The sequence below is a fragment of the Poecilia mexicana genome, unplaced genomic scaffold (genome assembly GCF_051168715.1).
Source record: "Poecilia mexicana isolate PSO_F unplaced genomic scaffold, ASM5116871v1 scaffold_1, whole genome shotgun sequence".
NCBI lineage: Eukaryota > Metazoa > Chordata > Actinopteri > Cyprinodontiformes > Poeciliidae > Poecilia > Poecilia mexicana.
In genome coordinates, this window is record NW_028263370.1 from 24,200,240 (window position 1) to 24,219,652 (window position 19,413).

The following is a 19,413-nucleotide window of genomic DNA, read 5'->3' on the forward strand; positions in this document are numbered from 1 at the left end:
CCGCGTCCAGCTGCCAGGCGCCGTTCCCAGCCAACACTTCCCCCGTCATCCCGTCTTTCCTTCTGGTTTAACACTAATTTACTCCCCAGGGCCACCAGTAACAACATGCTCCTGGCCTCCGCTGTGGTGGTGTGGGAATGGCTCAACGAGCACGGCCGGTGGCGGCCCTACAGCCCCGCCGTCTCCCACCAGATCGAGGCGGCCATCCGGAGCAGCGACCCCCGCGGAGGGAGCGTGGTCCTCGGCCAGGTCGACAGCCGGCTCTCGCCGTACATCATCGACCTCCAGTCCATGCACCAGTTCAGACAAGACACAGGTGAGCCGGGAGATGATGAAGGTCTTATCTGGGGCTTGTTGATGCTGATCCAGATTATAGTGAAAGTTAACTCCAAAACGCACCAATATGTGTAAAATAAGTGGAGTTCTAAATCCAGTTGTTTTGCTCTGGGATCCAGCTGTTGGCCAGATGTTGGCCTGCACATCATTTTAGGAGGGAGTCTGCAGTTTGAGAACCCCTAAATGACACTGTGTGTGTTTTTCATGGCATTAAACTTTGCATTTTTTGGATGTAAAATATTCAGCACACGCCCTTCATGCGTTACTGTTTTCTCTGGAACATCAGCACACAGCTCCATATGTTTGCATTGTTGGAGCACAGATTTAACACCAAGCGTTGAGTTTTCACATACGTTAGCAGTGATTTTTGGAAAGTAAATCCTGTAGATGTGTTTTCTCTCCAAACTCTGGACGTTCCCTGTTGACTTTTTACAGCTGTTTCTGGTCTGTCCTCCGTTGAGCAGAGCAGAAACATCAACATTTTACTCCACTTTATTTATCCCTAAAGGAAACTAAATGTTGCTGTAATTCATATCATGCACGTATCTTCAAAGAGTGGTTGTGGATGGTGATTCTGTGGGCAGGAAGTGTCTCCAGTATCAGTCTTGCAATGAATCTGTAGAAGCCTCTGACTGAAGATGGTTACTGTATGACTTTCTCGTGGCTGTCATGGTAAGCACTGCTAGTCCATCTCATTAGCTGTTGCTGCTTCTCTTGAACCCTGCCTGGCTGTGGTTCGGCAGACGTTGGAGTAGGGGATACCGTCCCTGTTCCTCATGATGGTTTGAACTTCTTCCTTCTCTCGCTGCTCTTTGGTCCTCTGAGATTTAGGGTCACACAGCTTTTAAGATGCTAATCAACATTTCTGATGATTTAAAGCAAGTTTTAACATTTAAATTTGTTTTTTAATTCTTTAAAGACTTTCAAAGGAGTATCCATTTTTAATTTGAATAAACACAAAGTAAAATAATAAGGATTTTTTTAAAAGTACGTTTCTATCCATAAAGCATGTTAAAATAAAAGTAACTACATCAATAAATCATGTGACCTACCTGCAGGATTTCACTCTCAGGTATTCTGGTTTGATCAGCAGCCATACTCTCATATTTATAATGGAGATCAGAACAAAAAGTCTTAAGACAAATACAGTTAAATAATTGATCTGTGAGATTTGAGCCCTTTATAATATGATTTATTTCCATAATTCATCAAAATGCTGACCAAAAAAAAATGCTAATCTGGATTTGTTAAGTAGAAAAGATTGTTTTATGGGCGTTCAACAAAAGCAGGTGGGATGAAAAAACAGCATGAATGTCAGAGGTTCTGGTTCATGAATCAGAATGAATCATAACAATATTCCCCTGGATGAACCGCTGCTTCCAGAGAGGCGGAGATATGATGGATAACATCACCTCTAAGTTAGCATTTTCTGCTGCGTTTCTTTATGAGGAGAACTGAGACGTTTGCTCAGACGTTTCAGGATTCAGGTTTTGTGCCTTAGCCAAACAAACGGTACTTCCTGGTTCTGCACGACTCGCTGCAGACATCGACTACAGAAGAACTGTTGTGTTTCTGCAGGTAAAGTTGGACTTTTCTGACTACTAAAATTGGCTAATAGTAAAAAGACATGAAGGAAAATAATTCATGGTGCCGTCAGAGCACTTGGTCCAGATGTTCCAGGGAAACTGTGGTTCCAGTTGACTTCAGTGTTTAAATGTTTGGTTCTGCTCAGTTTTCTGCTGCCATTCAGACACGTTGCATGACACGGACTCGCTGCCTGTCGGACTCGCCGCCTGTCAGACTCGCTGCGTGACTCGGACTGCCTGTCGGACTCGCCGCCTGTCGGACTCGCCGCCTGTCGGACTCGCCGCCTGTCGGACTCGCCGCCTGTCGGACTCGCCGCCTGTCAGACTCGCTGCGTGACTCGGACTGCCTGTCGGACTCGCCGCCTGTCGGACTCGCCGCCTGTCGGACTCGCCGCCTGTCGGACTCGCCGCCTGTCGGACTCGCCGCCTGTCAGACTCGCTGCGTGACTCGGACTGCCTGTCGGACTCGCCGCCTGTCGGACTCGCCGCCTGTCGGACTCGCCGCCTGTCAGACTCGCTGCGTGACTCGGACTGCCTGTCGGACTCGCCGCCTGTCGGACTCGCCGCCTGTCGGACTCGCCGCCTGTCGGACTCGCCGCCTGTCGGACTCGCCGCCTGTCGGACTCGCCGCCTGTCTGTCGGACTCGCCGCCTGTCTGTCGGACTCGCCGCCTGTCTGTCGGACTCGCTGTCTGTCGGACTCGCTGTCTGTCGGACTCGCTGCCTGTCTGTCGGACTCGCTGGGTGACTCGGACTGCCTGTCGGACTCGCTGCCTGTCTGTCGGACTCGCTGCCTGTCTGTCGGACTCGCTGCCTGTCTGTCGGACTCGCTGTCTGTCGGACTCGCTGTCTGTCGGACTCGCTGTCTGTCGGACTCGCTGTCTGTCGGACTCGCTGTCTGTCGGACTCGTTGCCTGTCGGACTCGCTGCCTGTCTGTCGGACTCGCTGCGTGACTCGGACTGTCTGTCGGACTCGCTGTCTGTCGGACTCGTTGCCTGTCTGTCGGACTCGGCTCCAGCAGCGTGTTTCTCGCTGGTCTTTGCTCAGGGTGGAGAAGACGCAGCAGCGTGACGGACTGGTGCAGCTGCTGCAGACAAACATTTTTGCGCTCTTACGCCACAAACGGGCCGACAGCTGCAGACTCCTCCTGCAAAGAAAAGGCTCACAGATTCTGTGGGAAGAATGAAATATTTCACGGTCTAATGAGCACAGCCCCCCTCCTTCCTGAAGGCCTTTGGGTTTTGTTTTGAGATGGATCGACTCAGAAAGAAGTGAGATAATTCCCTCCATCGCTCTGCTCCTCTGTCGGGTTTGTTGTTGGTATTCAGACTCTAGAGTTGGATGAGATACGAGATGCGCTCCTTGATTTTCTTTCTGGTTCATTTTAGTCATAGAATCCTGGAATTTCTCTGTCACATCTGGACTTAGATTTATGTTTTCTTTCTTTAACTCGCTACATTCTTCCAGATCTGCGTGTTGCTGCAGTGAGAGTGGAGGAAGCAGGCTGACAGCACGGCAGCCATTGTGTGTCTGGATGCCAGGAAGGAGCCGGTTTGGTTTAAAACGCTGAATCTTTTCTCAAGAAAGCAGAGAAACGACATTTATCAAAACTTCTTTTATTGTTTTTTATCCTTGGCGATGCGTTGCACTTTCTGTTTTGTCATTCTGAAACGTCAAACGACTTTATAGGGATTTAAAGTGAAGAACAAACACAAAATAGAGCAGAAATATGAAGAGGGACTTTGAGGATTGAAAGTTTTCACAGAGATAATCTGTTAACAGGAAAGTCAAACCTCTAACCAATCTGACCTTCATGGGAAAGTATCTAGAAGAAAGCGAGAAGATGTTGAGGTCTGATCAGAGGAATCCAAACTGGAACTCCCTGCAGAAAACCTCATGTGGAGCAAAATCAGCCTGAAAATGACGTTTCCACTGTGAAGCTTGGTGGTGGCAGCATCATGCTGTGGGACAGGAGAGCAGGTCAGAGTTTTACTCTGAATTTTTCTCTCAGTGAAACAATTAAACACTGAAGACATTTTTATTCCTGTGAGAATAAAAACCCAGATTTGGTGCTTCGCCGTGGAACGTTTACTGACCCCTAAAAAAACGGTCAGTCCTGTGGAGCGGCTCAGATGACGCGTTTAGGGTCCTGGGAGATCTGTGTGTTCCTCCACATATTACAGCAGGTTTCCCTCAGACCAACCCGTCGTCACTTTCCTTTCTTTGGTTTTTTTATTCGGGCTCCAGCTGGGCCGGCTGGAGGAGACACATTCCCAGAGACACACAAAGCTGCGAGGCGTTGGGGTCATGGAGGGCGGGGCCGGGGGGCGGGGGCGCGTGGAGGGGGCGGGGGGCGCTCCCCAGAGACCAGGGGGTTCTCTGAGTGTGGTGACAAACAAAGGAATGGGAGTGCCATCAAAGATTTAAACTAACCTGTTTGGAGGACTAACTAACTTAAGCTAAACTAGCAGCTGCCTGTGTGTGTGTGTGTGTGTGTGTGTGTGTGTGCGCGTGTGCGTGTGTGCGTGTGTGTGTGTGTGTGCGCGTGTGCATGTGCGTGTGTGTGTGTGTGCGTGCGTGTGTGTGTGTGTGTGTGTGTGTGTGCGTGTGCATATGTTTCCATCTGGTAGCAGGAGGTGATCAGGTCGGCTGCAGGAAGCTGTTGAAGCTGACATGTTTCCTGAGTTTCCCGCCAGAGGAAACGCTGCTGTGTTTATTTGGATTTCCTTTCCTGTCTCCAAACAGCTGAGAAGGAAAAGCTAAGAATAACTCGGCGGCGTCCTCTGATGCTGCGATGGCGGCGCAACATGTCTGTCAGCAACAAATTACAGCCCCTAACGAGCCTCAGAGGCGATCAGGAGGACGAGTGTGGTTCAGTAAACGTGTTAATAAAAATAACCAGTTCAGTGAGCAAAATCCACAGAACCAAACCATGAACTGAACCAGAGGTTCTCTGTTCATCAGGACTCAGACAGGAAGAAGTACACACACCCCCAAATTGCACCCATGAACAGACTGTTCATGGAAAATAAAGATTTTCACAACACACTTTAAATTAATCTTTCTACTGCTAACAAAACAATAACAATTCTTGGCAGGATATTTAATAATTGGGCTAAGACGGTGTTTATGAAAATATACAACTGAAACAAAATCAGTTTTTTATTAATCAGTTAATAATTGGGTATCAGAAGGTGCTTTATAGGAGGGTTGTTGTCTTACAGAATCTGAGCCTGGTGAAACTCAGTCTGGGTAGAACAGGTTCATAGACAGTTTTTATCTTAAATTCAAACTGTACTGATGTTTCTGTACAGCTCTGACTGTGTTGTTCTCTCAGCAAATGGCCCTTTTTATTCTTGTTTAGTCTTCATTAAGTGTGTACTCTAGTAAAAGATTCATTGATTACGAAATTAGTCGATGATTATTTACATATTGATTAATCCGATGGATCATTTCAGCCTTAGATCACAGAATGTGTCCAATACTTAAATAATGAGAACATTTACAAACTGCAATCTGTTTTCATGGCTTCTTCCTCTCAGAGCGGCACTTCAGCCCGTGTTCCTCTGACCGCCATCAGCTTCATCCAGGATCCCCTTCAGGTTTTTAGCTCTTGCTGTTCTGGGTCACATGTCAGAACGTCCTCTAATAATCCTAACTGACCTAAACAGGAAAAGTTTGGTTTGATGTGAAGTCAGACGGTGATAAAAACTCTGTTTGGGCTGTGAGAGACAGATGTGACATGAAACCAGGACTAAATTCTCACACAGCAGCGTTTACACACATTAAGCGGTTGTGTCTGTCTTCAGCCCATGTGGATTAGCTTCTCTTTCATGTAGCTCTTCCTTTGGTTCATCTGATCTCTCTCCCACTGCGCTTGTTTTTTTCCTGCGTTTTATTCTCACTCTCTGAAGCTGAAAATTGAGTCTGAACCCAAAACTCAAGGGAGCCGACTTTTTCAAGGTGGGACAAAGACAAAGAGACACACGCAGAGTTGAAGGCAGCGAGAGTCAGCGCAAAGTCAAAAGTAGTCGAGGGGTGAAAATGTGAGGGAGACGGAAAAACTCTGCTTTATGATGAATGAATAAAACCCCCAGAGGTCAGAGGTCAGACCACTGCTTCTGCCTGGGAAGTTGTTCTGAAACTCTGCGTGTCGGGTTACTGGAGCGGGAGGGCGGGTCACATGATCAGAACCAGCAACCAGAGCATGATGGAGTCAGAATAATCTAAATACTCAACATCAGCAGCGGGACAATCAGAAGGTAGATGATGATGGTGATGGTGATGATGATGATGATGGTAATGGAATTGGTGATGATGATGATGATCATGATGATGGTGGTGATGGTGATGATGATGGTGGTGATGATGGTAATGGTGATGATGGTAATGATGGTGATGATGATGGTGATGATTATGATGATTATGATGATGATGATGATGGTGGTAATGGTGATGATGGTAATGATGATGATGGTGATGATTATGGTGATTATGATGATGATGGTGATGATGATGGTGGTAATGGTGATGATGGTAATGATGGTGATGATGATGATGATGGTGATGATGGTAATGATGATGATGATGGTGATGATGATGATGGTGGTGATGATGGTGGTGATGATGGTGGTGGTGATGATGGTGATGATGATGGTGGTGATGATGATGATGATGATGATGATGGTGGTAATGGTGATGATGGTAATGATGGTGATGATGATGGTGGTGATGATGATGGTGATGGTGGTGATGATGGTGGTGGTGATGATGGTGGTGATGATGGTGGTGGAGATGATGGTGATGATGATGGTGGTGATTATGATGATGATGATGATGGTAATGATGGTGATGATGATGGTGGTGATGATGATGATGATGGTGGTGGTGATGATGGTGGTGATGATGGTGGTAATGGTGATGATGGTAATGATGGTGATGATGATGGTGGTGGTGATGATGGTGGTGGTGATGATGATGATGATGATGATGATGATGGTGGTGGTGATGATGGTGGTAATGGTGATGATGGTAATGATGGTGATGATGATGGTGGTGGTGGTGATGGTGGTGGTGGTGATGATGATGATGGTGATGGTGGTGGTGGTGGTGATGGTGGTGATGATGGTGGTGGTGATGATGGTGATGATGATGGTGGTGATTATGATGATGATGATGATGGTGGTAATGGTGATGATGGTAATGATGGTGATGATGATGGTGGTGATGATGATGATGATGATGATGATGGTGGTGATGATGGTAATGATGGTGATGGTAATGATGATGGTGATGATGGTAATGATGATGATGGTGATGATGATGATGGTGGTGATGATGATGGTGATGATGATGGTGGTGATTATGATGATGATGATGATGATGATGGTGGTAATGGTGATGATGGTAATGATGGTGATGATGATGGTGGTGATGATGATGATGGTGGTGGTGATGATGGTGGTGATGATGGTGGTAATGGTGATGATGGTAATGATGGTGATGATGATGGTGGTGATGATGATGATGATGGTAATGGTGATGATGGTGATGATGATGATGATGATGGTGATGATTATGGTGATGATGATGATGATGATGGTAATGATGGTAATGATGGTGATGATGATGATGATGATGGTGATGGTAATGGTGATGATGGTAATGATGGTGATGATGATGATGGTGGTGATGGTGGTAATGGTGATGGTGGTGATGATGATGATGATGGTGATGATTATGGTGATGATGATGATGATGATGGTAATGATGGTGATGATGATGATGATGGTGATGGTAATGGTGATGATGGTAATGATGGTGATGATTATGGTGATTATGATGATGATGATGATGGTGGTGGTAATGGTGATTATGATGATGATGGTAATGGTGATGATGGTAATGATGATTATGGTGATGATGATGATGGTGATGATGATGATGGTGGTGATGATGGTAATGATGATGATGATGATGGGTTTCTCTCTGCTCCGGTTCATTTCTCACAGTAACTTTATAGAAAATCTTCATATTCATGTCATTGTTGTCTCTGTCTCTAAATGTGTTCAGTTTCCATGAACTCAGATCTGATCTAAAGCTAAAACAATTAATCGGATTAATTGCAATGAACTGATTAGTGAAATAATCAACTAATTTATTAATCAATAAAACAATATAAACTGAGCAGCAATCAAGCCAAAGCTGCTCAACATATCCATATTTTGCATTCACGTTTTCTGTAGATTTGCTCGGCCCAAAGATGCTAAACTTTATTTAGCACCTTTTACCATCCAGTTATTGATCAGTTAATATAAAAGTAATCCTCAGATCAGCTCTACACCGTCCTGAAGTTCAGCCTGAACTTTCACATGGTTTTACTAAAGCTATGCTGCCCTGATTAGTGATTGCATCAACATTCGCTCTAGTAACTGACCTAATTCAACAGAGGTCCAGTCAACTGGTGCTTGTAGTCTCACACTGAGTGAAACAGAGATTTGTTTGTATTAAATTCATTTGTGGCAGTAACAGAAAGGGAGTGAAGTTTTTCTGTTCACTGTGAAGCCAAACTCTTCTTCATTTGATTGATCAGCTGAACGTCTGACCCGACTGAAACTTGGTGCCAAGGCAGAACCGGCTTGTTTCTAAGGAAAAGCTTTAAACAAGAGTTTTTGTCAGAACTTGTCTTCCTTATTCCAGGAACTCAGCCTGTTGTCAGTTTGTTTCTGTGTCTCTGCCGAACGATGTCCCACTTCCTGTTTGCTGCCTCAACTCTGCTGATCCAGCTGAAAATGTGCCACAGATTGCCCTTTGACCTTCTGCAGTGGGCAGATTGTAGCCCTGGAGCTTCATTAAGGCTCGTTTGCTTCATGAGTTTTGTCGTTTCAGTCCGCGCTGCCTCAGCGCTCTGCAGCACCAGGCCGTCAGGAGCCTTTTGAGGACCGGAAAGGTCAGACTGCAGGTCAACCGCTGCACTTAATGTTGCTGAAATTAGCGATTAGCATGTTTTGAAGTGAGAGAAAGTTGAGCCGCGAGGGAGAAAAGTCACAAGTCATGCAGTCACAATATTTAGAGTGAAGAAGAAGAAGCCTGGAGAACTGAAGGCGGATTCTCCTCAATGTTCAGCTGGTTCCACTTTTTATCCCTAAACTCCTGAAATGGAGGGAAAACGTTGAAGTGGGAGATTCTTCCAGAGAGAAACGGGACAGCTGTTTGCCTGCTGGTCACTCTGCAGATGTGTGTGTGTGTGTGTGTGTGTGTGTGTGTGTGTGTGTGTGTGTGTGTGTGTGTGTGTGTGTGTGTGAAGGGAGGGGTCAGAGAACAATGAGGGCCAGATGGTCCTCCTCCTCCTCCTCTTCGTCCTGCTCCAGGTCTCACAGAAATGAAGTTAATATTCAGAGAAGTGCATGTTAGTGTCAGGCAACATGGACATAAATGTTTAGGACCATACTTTGTAGTATTTTTCTATTCACATCAATAAGAAAATGATGATCAAAAAAGATTTCTCTCAGGCTATTTTAGAGGAAGCATGTCTGGGGCTGCATATCGGTCTAGTCAAAGCCTGACAAACACAATAATTACGTAAAAACAATTTAAAAATAATGTATAGCTGCTTATTTTTAAAAATATTATTTATTTCTTCTTTCATCATAAGAGTGGTAGAAACAACAGAAAAAGTAACAGTCATAACCTTTGGGTTTTAGAGTATTTATGTTATAATTTACAGTTTATAGTTAGAGTTATTGGTATGATAACTGCCCTGGTCCAGGGGTGTCCAAGCTGCGGCCCGGGGCCTAATTGCTGCCCGTGGACTGATTTTATGTGGCCCTGCATGAAATTCATGAATAGTTCATATTTAAAGCAGGAGGCTGAAGCAAAAATGTATTTTTAATTTGGATCAAACTATTAATTATTACCAACCAGCTTAAAGTTTATTTATAAACTTCTGAAACCCTGTTAGTTTTTCTTTTAATCTGATTAATTTTTTCAGCCCTAAACGGGACACAGAAACGTTTCTGTACTCAGCAGTAAGTCTCTCTCTCTCTCTCGCTCTTTTGCAGCCTGGATGAGCAGACAGTGCGTGTGTGCGTGCGTGTGTGTGTGTGTGTGTGTGTACAGTCGCTCTGAGCCCAGATAACGCTCTGACTGAACACACGTTCTGCCTCTCTGGTCATGAACACAGAGAGAGCAGCAGATTACTCCTCCTTATTGTTGACATAACAGAACCGCCCGGTTTGGAGAGGACGGCGGGTTTCTGCTGGTTCTCCTAAAGTATTCACACCCCTTCAACTGCAACTTCTCATTCAACCTCCTTTACCCAGGTACCCCCAAATAACACCCAGTATGACAAACTGGATTTTATACAGAAAATGCATCATCATGACTGCCACATGACCAACAAACGCCACATGACCAACAAACGCCACATGACCAACAGACGCCACATCACCAACAGACGCCACATGACCAACAGACGCCACATGACCAACAGACGCCACATGACCAACAAACGCCACATCACCAACAAACGCCACATCACCAACAAACGCCACATCACCAACAAACGCCACATCACCAACAGACGCCACATCACCAACAGACGCCACATCACCAACAGACGCCACATCACCAACAGACGCCACATCACCAACAGACGCCACATGACCAACAGACGCCACATGACCAACAAACGCCACATGACCAACAAACGCCACATGACCAACAAACGCCACATGACCAACAAACGCCACATGACCAACAGACGCCACATGACCAACAAACGCCACATGACCAACAAACGCCACATGACCAACAAACGCCACATGACCAACAAACGCCACATCACCAACAGACGCCACATCACCAACAGACGCCACATGACCAACAGACGCCACATGACCAACAAACGCCACATGACCAACAAACGCCACATGACCAACAAACGCCACATGACCAACAAACGCCACATGACCAACAGACGCCACATGACCAACAGACGCCACATGACCAACAGACGCCACATGACCAACAGACGCCACATCACCAACAGACGCCACATCACCAACAAACGCCACATCACCAACAGACGCCACGTGACCAACAGACGCCACGTGACCAACAGACGCCACATGCCCAACAGACGCCACGTGACCAACAGACGCCACGTGACCAACAGACGCCACGTGACCAACGGACGCAACAGACGCCACGTGACCAACAGACGCCACGTGACCAACAGACGCCACGTGACCAACAGACGCCACGTGACCAACAGACGCCACGTGACCAACAGACGCCACGTGACCAACAGACGCCACGTGACCAACAGACGCCACGTGACCAACAGACGCCACGTGACCAACAGACGCCACGTGACCAACAGACGCCACGTGCCCAACAGACGCCACGTGACCAACGGACGCAACAGACGCCACGTGACCAACGGACGCAACAGACGCCACGTGACCAACAGACGCCACGTGACCAACAGACGCCACGTGACCAACAGACGCCACGTGACCAACAGACGCCACGTGACCAACGGACGCAACAGACGCCACGTGACCAACAGACGCCACGTGACCAACGGACGCAACAGACGCCACGTGACCAACAGACGCCACGTGACCAACAGACGCCACGTGACCAACAGGCGCCACGTGACCAACAGACGCCACGTGACCAACAGACGCCACGTGACCAACAGACGCCACGTGACCAACAGACGCAACAGACGCCACGTGACCAACATGACCAACAGACGCCACATGACCAACAGACGCCACATGACCAACAGACGCCACGTGACCAACAGACGCCACGTGACCAACAGACGCCACATGACCAACAAACGCCACGTGACCAACAGACGCCACGTGACCAACAGACGCCACATCACCAACAAACGCCACATCACCAACAAACGCCACATCACCAACAAACGCCACGTGACCAACAGACGCCACATCACCAACAGACGCCACATCACCAACAGACGCCACATCACCAACAGACGCCACTTGACCAACAGACGCCACGTGACCAACAAACGCCACGTGCCCAACAGACGCCACGTGACCAACAGACGCCACGTGACCAACAGACGCCACGTGACCAACAAACGCCACATCACCAACAAACGCCACGTGACCAACAGACGCCACGTGACCAACAGACGCAACAGACGCCACGTGACCAACATGACCAACAGACGCCACATGACCAACAGACGCCACATGACCAACAGACGCCACGTGACCAACAGACGCCACGTGACCAACAGACGCCACATGACCAACAAACGCCACGTGACCAACAGACGCCACGTGACCAACAGACGCCACATCACCAACAAACGCCACATCACCAACAAACGCCACATCACCAACAAACGCCACGTGACCAACAGACGCCACATCACCAACAGACGCCACATCACCAACAGACGCCACATCACCAACAGACGCCACTTGACCAACAAACGCCACGTGACCAACAAACGCCACGTGCCCAACAGACGCCACGTGACCAACAGACGCCACGTGACCAACAGACGCCACGTGACCAACAAACGCCACATCACCAACAAACGCCACGTGACCAACAGACGCCACGTGACCAACAGACGCCACGTGACCAACAGACGCCACGTGCCCAACAGACGCCACGTGCCCAACAGACGCCACGTGACCAACAGACGCAACAGACGCCACGTGACCAACAGACGCCACGTGACCAACAGACGCCACGTGACCAACAGACGCCACGTGACCAACAGACGCCACGTGACCAACAGACGCAACAGACGCCACATCACCAACAAACGCCACATCACCAACAGACACCACGTGACCAACAGACGCCACGTGACCAACAGACGCCACGTGACCAACAGACGCCACGTGACCAACAGACGCCACGTGACCAACAGACGCCACATGACCAACAGACGCCACGTGACCAACAGACGCCACGTGACCAACAGACGCCACGTGACCAACAGACGCCACATGACCAACAAACGCCACATCACCAACAGACGCCACGTGACCAACAGACGCCACATGACCAACAGACGCCACATGACCAACAAACGCCACATGACCAACAGACGCCACGTGACCAACAGACGCCACGTGACCAACAGACGCCACATGACCAACAGACGCCACGTGACCAACAGACGCAACAGACGCCACGTGACCAACAGACGCAACAGACGCCACGTGACCAACATGACCAACAGACGCCACATGACCAACAGACGCCACATGACCAACAGACGCCACATGACCAACAAACGCCACATGACCAACAGACGCCACGTGACCAACAGACGCCACATCACCAACAGACGCCACATGCCCAACAGACGCCACGTGACCAACAAACGCCACGTGACCAACAGACGCCACGTGACCAACAGACGCCACGTGACCAACAGACGCCACGTGACCAACAGACGCCACGTGACCAACAAACGCCACATCACCAACAAACGCCACGTGACCAACAGACGCCACGTGACCAACAGACGCCACGTGACCAACAGACGCCACGTGCCCAACAGACGCCACGTGCCCAACAGACGCCACGTGACCAACAGACGCAACAGACGCCACGTGACCAACAGACGCCACGTGACCAACAGACGCCACGTGACCAACAGACGCCACGTGACCAACAGACGCAACAGACGCCACATCACCAACAAACGCCACATCACCAACAGACACCACGTGACCAACAGACGCCACGTGACCAACAGACGCCACGTGACCAACAGACGCCACGTGACCAACAGACGCCACGTGACCAACAGACGCCACGTGACCAACAGACGCCACGTGACCAACAGACGCCACATGACCAACAAACGCCACATGACCAACAGACGCCACGTGACCAACAGACGCCACGTGACCAACAGACGCCACATGACCAACAGACGCCACATGACCAACAGACGCCACGTGACCAACAGACGCAACAGACGCCACGTGACCAACAGACGCAACAGACGCCACGTGACCAACATGACCAACAGACGCCACATGACCAACAGACGCCACATGACCAACAGACGCCACATGACCAACAAACGCCACATGACCAACAGACGCCACGTGACCAACAGACGCCACATCACCAACAGACGCCACATGCCCAACAGACGCCACGTGACCAACAAACGCCACGTGACCAACAGACGCCACGTGACCAACAGACGCCACATCACCAACAAACGCCACATCACCAACAGACGCCACGTGACCAACATGACCAACAGACGCCACGTGACCAACAGACGCCACGTGACCAACAGACGCCACGTGACCAAGCTCCTCCCCCTGCAGAAACACACACAGGGCAGCATGGTGGTTGTAATCGGTTCTTAGTTTCGGCCCACATATCAAACGATACGGACGATGAAGTCGATCATTCAGAGTCATCAGCTGCTGATGAACATTTGATGTTCTGCTGGGTTCTTTGGATCTTTATCTTCTGTTCTTGCGGGTCAAACCGAGTCGCAGCGTTCGGTTCTGCAGTCTGTCGTTCTCTTCATGTCCTCATGATCACGTCTTTCTGCTGCCGGCTGATCAGCCCTTTGCCTTGGAGACGGGTTTAGTTTGTGGCTGGTTGAACCGCCGTCCTGCCGCCGGCGCGGCACAGAGAGCCATTGTTCCGTTGGTTTATTGGGGTTTAGGGATATTTATTGGCTTGTTTTTGGATTATTTATTTGGGCCTGAATGTGAAACATCAGAATAAAGCTGAACGGATGAAAGTCCTGCTTTAAAATGTGATCTCAGAATGACTGCATGGAGCTGGGAGGGCGTTTTCCCTTCAGTCCAAGTATGTTAATGAAAGTCATGCATGCAGCCTCAGAGGACACGACTCGGGACAAATACTGACATCTCTGACAGACAAGTCAGGATTTCGTGTCTCAGAAATCCTTCTGCATTTCTGAGACACAAAACCTAAAAAATATTAATTTGTAGCAGAAATCTGATCTGTGGGTCTGAACAGTCCCAGCAGAACTCAGAGGAAAACCCAAAGAAAGACTTCTCTAAAGTCCTGACGCCGTCACTGGATGAAGCAACATCAGGAACGTTATTTCCTTTTTTCTGTTCCAGGAACCATCCGTCCGGTCCGGAGGACCTTCTACGACCCGGTCTCCGCCCCGGGTCAGGGCTGGCAGTGGGAGTGGGAGAACGACGCGGGAACATGGACGCCGTACGACATGGAGGTGGCCATCGCCATCGAAAGCGCCCACAGCCGCCAGCAGACCTGCCTGGACCTGACGCCGCTCGGCTTCTGCTACCTCATCGACTTTAAGAACATGACACAGGTCAGTATACAGGAAGTGTTGCTAGGCTACAGAACGCAGGTTGGATCAGCATACAGGAAGTGTTGCTAGGCTACAGAACGCAGGTTGGATCAGCATACAGGAAGTGTTGCTAGGATACAGAACGCAGGTTGGATCAGCTGACAGGAAGTGTTGCTAGGCAACAGAACGCAGGTTGGATCAGCTGACAGGAAGTGTTGCTAGGCTACAGAATGCAGGTTGGATCAGCTGACAGGAAGTGTTGCTAGGATACAGAACGCAGGTTGGATCAGCTGACAGGAAGTGTTGCTAGGATACAGAACGCAGGTTGGATCAGCTGACAGGAAGTGTTGCTAGGATACAGAACGCAGGCTGGATCAGCTGACAGGAAGTGTTGCTAGGATACAGAACGCAGGTTGGATCAGCTGACAGGAAGTGTTGGAAGTGTCCTGTTCATTGAACAGAGCAGTGATTTGGACTCAGATTCTAATAAATATCTTGTGCAGCAGGTTGGATAAAAGCTCAGATTACAGGAAATTATTTTCTTTTTAATACAGAAATCTGGTTGTGGTGGATCTCTGATGTTCTGAATATCTCTGTGTTTCACACATCCAAACTCTTTGATGGACTTTCCTTAACAATCCTCACAAGGCTGCATTAACTAAAGTTTTTCCTTCCACTCAACTTTCCAGTGATATTCTAGGATCCAACAAAGGCAGTTATTTAAGAATCTGAATTAAATTATTGAAATTAAATTTTGTTCTTTTGTTCTGACCCACAGGTGAACCGGCAGAGCCAGCGGTGCCGGCGGATCCAGAGGCGCGCCGACCTGGCCTACCCGCTGGTGTCCGGCCCGCTGCCCGTCCCCAAAGGAGGCGCGGTGGGAGGAGGGGGGGGCCTGACGGGGGCCCTGCTGGGCGTCGGGGTGTCAGGGGCCAACATGGGGGTGGGAGGCCCCGTCACCTCTAATGGCGGCCTGCCGGTTCTGGGTCTGGGCCAGTCGTGTTCCTGCCAGCAGTGCATGCTGGTCCTGAGTGTGAAGACCGGTGCAGGAGGCCCTGGAGGACCAGGAGGCGGCGCAGCGGCCATCCAGACTCTGAACAGGCGCGCTCTAACCATGCAGCGCCAGAAGAACTCCGCCCCCCCCGCTGCGCGCCCCCTCAGCCCGTCTAAGTCGGCCACCCTGGGGCGGGGCCTGCAGCAGAACCCCGCCTACTACCAGACGCTGCCGCACGGCCTGGCCATCACCAAGAACACGGCGTCGCCACGGAGGAACGCCCAGCTGTTCGCCCAGTCGCTGGCCGCCCTCACTGCAGGCGCCTCCTCCATGGGTCTCTCAGCATCTTCCAGCAGGCCGCCGCCACCGGCGCTGCCGCCGCCGCAGCCACCCATGTCCAACCAGAACCCGCCCTCCATTCCGCCCAAGCTCTCCTCCTCTTCCTCAGCCACAGAACCGGTACCGACTGCCACGCTGATAACCCCCGCCAGCGCCGTCACCACGCCCCCCTCCCCGGTGCCGTCTCCGTCGCCCGTGGTGATGAAGCCGCAACGCACGCCATCGTCAACGGCGATGTCGGCGTGCCACGCCCCCTTACCGCAGCGGTCCAGCTTGGCCGGGCTGAGCAGGCCGGCGCTGCAGAGGATCGCCATGGCGCAGTCCAGAGCGCTTATAGCCTCAGGGTGAGTCAGAACAGAGGAGAAACAAAGGCAACAGAACAACAGCAGCAAGAATAAACACCGCAGTCTTACTCCAGACCACCAGGGGGAGTCAGAACCAAACCAAATGAGCTCAGACTGTCACCACAGACAGATGTCATGATTTAACGTAATGACCAAAAGTTGGAAAAAAAATCATTTTCAGGCACGCGGTCTTTTACTATATAACAGAAGAGCAGCATATTTATGTAAGTAATATTAACTGCTCTAGACTCCCCCTAGTGGTCTGGAAGACTTTGGTTTTGTTGAACTGCTCTGGCATTTACAGTGTTTCCGAATTGTTGCTGTTTTTGCTATTTGCATCATTTTCCATTTTGCTTCTGCAGTATTTTTCTGTCGCATTGTTTTTGTGTTTGGGAGTTTTGGATTTTGCATCCTTCATGTGTTTGCAGTGCGTTTCACTGTTTGCTGAGCATTTTTGGACATATCGACCTCTGTAGAGATTTTATTATAGTTACATTATTATCTATTAAAGGGGCATTATTTTATGTTCTCCACCCACATGGAGCCATTATAGAACAGTTAAGTAACTATGTTACTGTCAGTTGTTATGAAATTGCCATATGTATCAAATATGACTTAAAAGAAAATTTTACTTCCTAATTTAACACCTTGAAATTGGGCCTCTGTCTCTTTAAGAAGCTCCTGCTCTTTCTGAAACTCCGCCTTCAGGGAGTCATCCCAACATGGCTCCTCTGTTAATGATTTACAAGCGTTGCTCTGAGAAGTAGCTCCTACAATGAGCTCAGCAGTTTGCTAATAGCTTCTGGCTAGTCTGAAGGAGCTGGGTGTGTGTGTGTGTGTGTGTGTGTGTGTGTGTGTGTGTGTGTGTGTGTGTGTGTGTGTGTGTGTGTGTCTGTGTGTGTGTGTGTGTGTGTGCGGGGCTAGGCCCAACCAGGTGTTTCAACAGCTCGGTGGAGATTAAAAGGTTTCTCAGTCGTGAAAGAATCAAAGTAACTCTCCAGGTTTGTTTCTGATGAGGGACCAGCTGTATAAGACGATGTAAAGCTGATAGGGCTGAAACGATTCCTCGAATGGTTCGAGTACCTCGATTACTAAAATTCCTCGAGGAAAATTTACCTGCCTCGAAGCTCCGTTAATTTATGTTTTATTAGTTAGCGCACCGTGTTCCGGCCGGGACTTCATTTGCGTTGCGCGGAGCTCTCACTTCCGCCTCTGAGTTGTTGACAAAAGCTAAGTCTCAGCGGCATAAAGTCCAATCTTCAAGATTGGCCCGTGGGGATTTTATTGATTGATGATAATGCCCGACTTTTTATCGTTTTTGGGGAACCAATAAGGATCCTTAAAATGACTGGGGGAATGCCTGGAGTACGGCAGCATTTCTCCTCCGGGGCTGCTGGTTGAAAGCGAACGGCGGGAAGAGCGCTGAGGTGAGCGGATAGACTGAACAGGGCGGGCGGCTGAGTAGCTGATGCTTACCGTGTAAATGTAGCTTTACCGACGAACCGCACAATAAATTTCATATCCCGGTCTGAAGAAACGGGTGGCGGAGCGCATCGTACATGGCTGGTAGATGAGTTTCTGAGTGTGACCAGTGAAGGTGTCGTAAATATCCCGTATTGCTTCCCCCGTGTTCGTCCCCCGGTCTAACGGTTCGTCAGTCCGCTGGTCTATTTCCTCCCCTCCACCCATCTTACGTTCGTTCATTCGCCCTCTCCTCCCACTCCAGGCGGCATTTCCCGTATTTTCAAACCCAAAGCGTGACAGGTTAGGTGGCAAGGTGAGTTTAATTAATCTATTAAACTCACTGAAGATGAATACATAAACTAAAAGCTGGATTGTAGACATTTTTTATAAGCATATTTGTGAGCCTGCCTCTTTATTAAATTCAATATAATTTCAGATTTTTCTATAACTTTTCTTCTGGTTAACTTAGAAAGTGAGCTATTATTGTTACAGGTTAGTTTTCTAAACTACAAAAAAGCAACTGTTAGGGAAGCTCATATATGAAAAATTGGACTGATATTGATATCTGATAGTAACACCGGTATTATGCCAGATTTACCAATATTTCATTTTATAATTTTTTTATCCGATTACTCGATTAATCGTAAGAATAATCGATAGATTACTTGATTACTAAAATATTCGTTTACAACAGCCCTAAAAGCTGAGACTGTTGGTTTTACCTGATTCTGGTCCTTCAACATAAAGAAGCTGATGAACCTGAGCAGTTATTGCATCATCCAGATTGTTTCTCTCTATGGTCCAATAAAACATGTCAGTTGTGCCTCAGCATGTCCTGATCAGCAGCCAGACATGCTCCTGCTGCAGGCCGGCCCCAACATGCAGCTGTGCTCCTCTGATGGTTCCGGTCGGGACCAGACGACCCGGATGCTTCCAGCTGCAGTGAAGTGGCTCGGTTGGAGCAATCTGGTTCTGAACCACAGCTCCAGGCAGCTGCAGCTTCCCTGGTCATGTAACCGCTAA

At 48.9% G+C, this 19,413-nt stretch overlaps 1 protein-coding gene across 2 annotated transcripts in view; it reads left to right on the forward strand.

Annotated features, from left to right (window-relative positions):
* Window positions 1-19,413, forward strand: part of LOC106913111 (E3 ubiquitin-protein ligase DTX4-like) — a 34,139-nt gene that overhangs the window by 1,243 nt on the left and 13,483 nt on the right. For both annotated transcript variants that reach the window (XM_088006799.1, XM_088006800.1), the window contains exons 2-4: window positions 90-316; window positions 15,056-15,270; window positions 16,028-16,926. In XM_088006799.1, coding sequence (XP_087862925.1) covers window positions 90-316; window positions 15,056-15,270; window positions 16,028-16,926 — 1,341 coding nt within the window. The remainder of the gene's footprint in view (window positions 1-89; window positions 317-15,055; window positions 15,271-16,027; window positions 16,927-19,413) is intronic.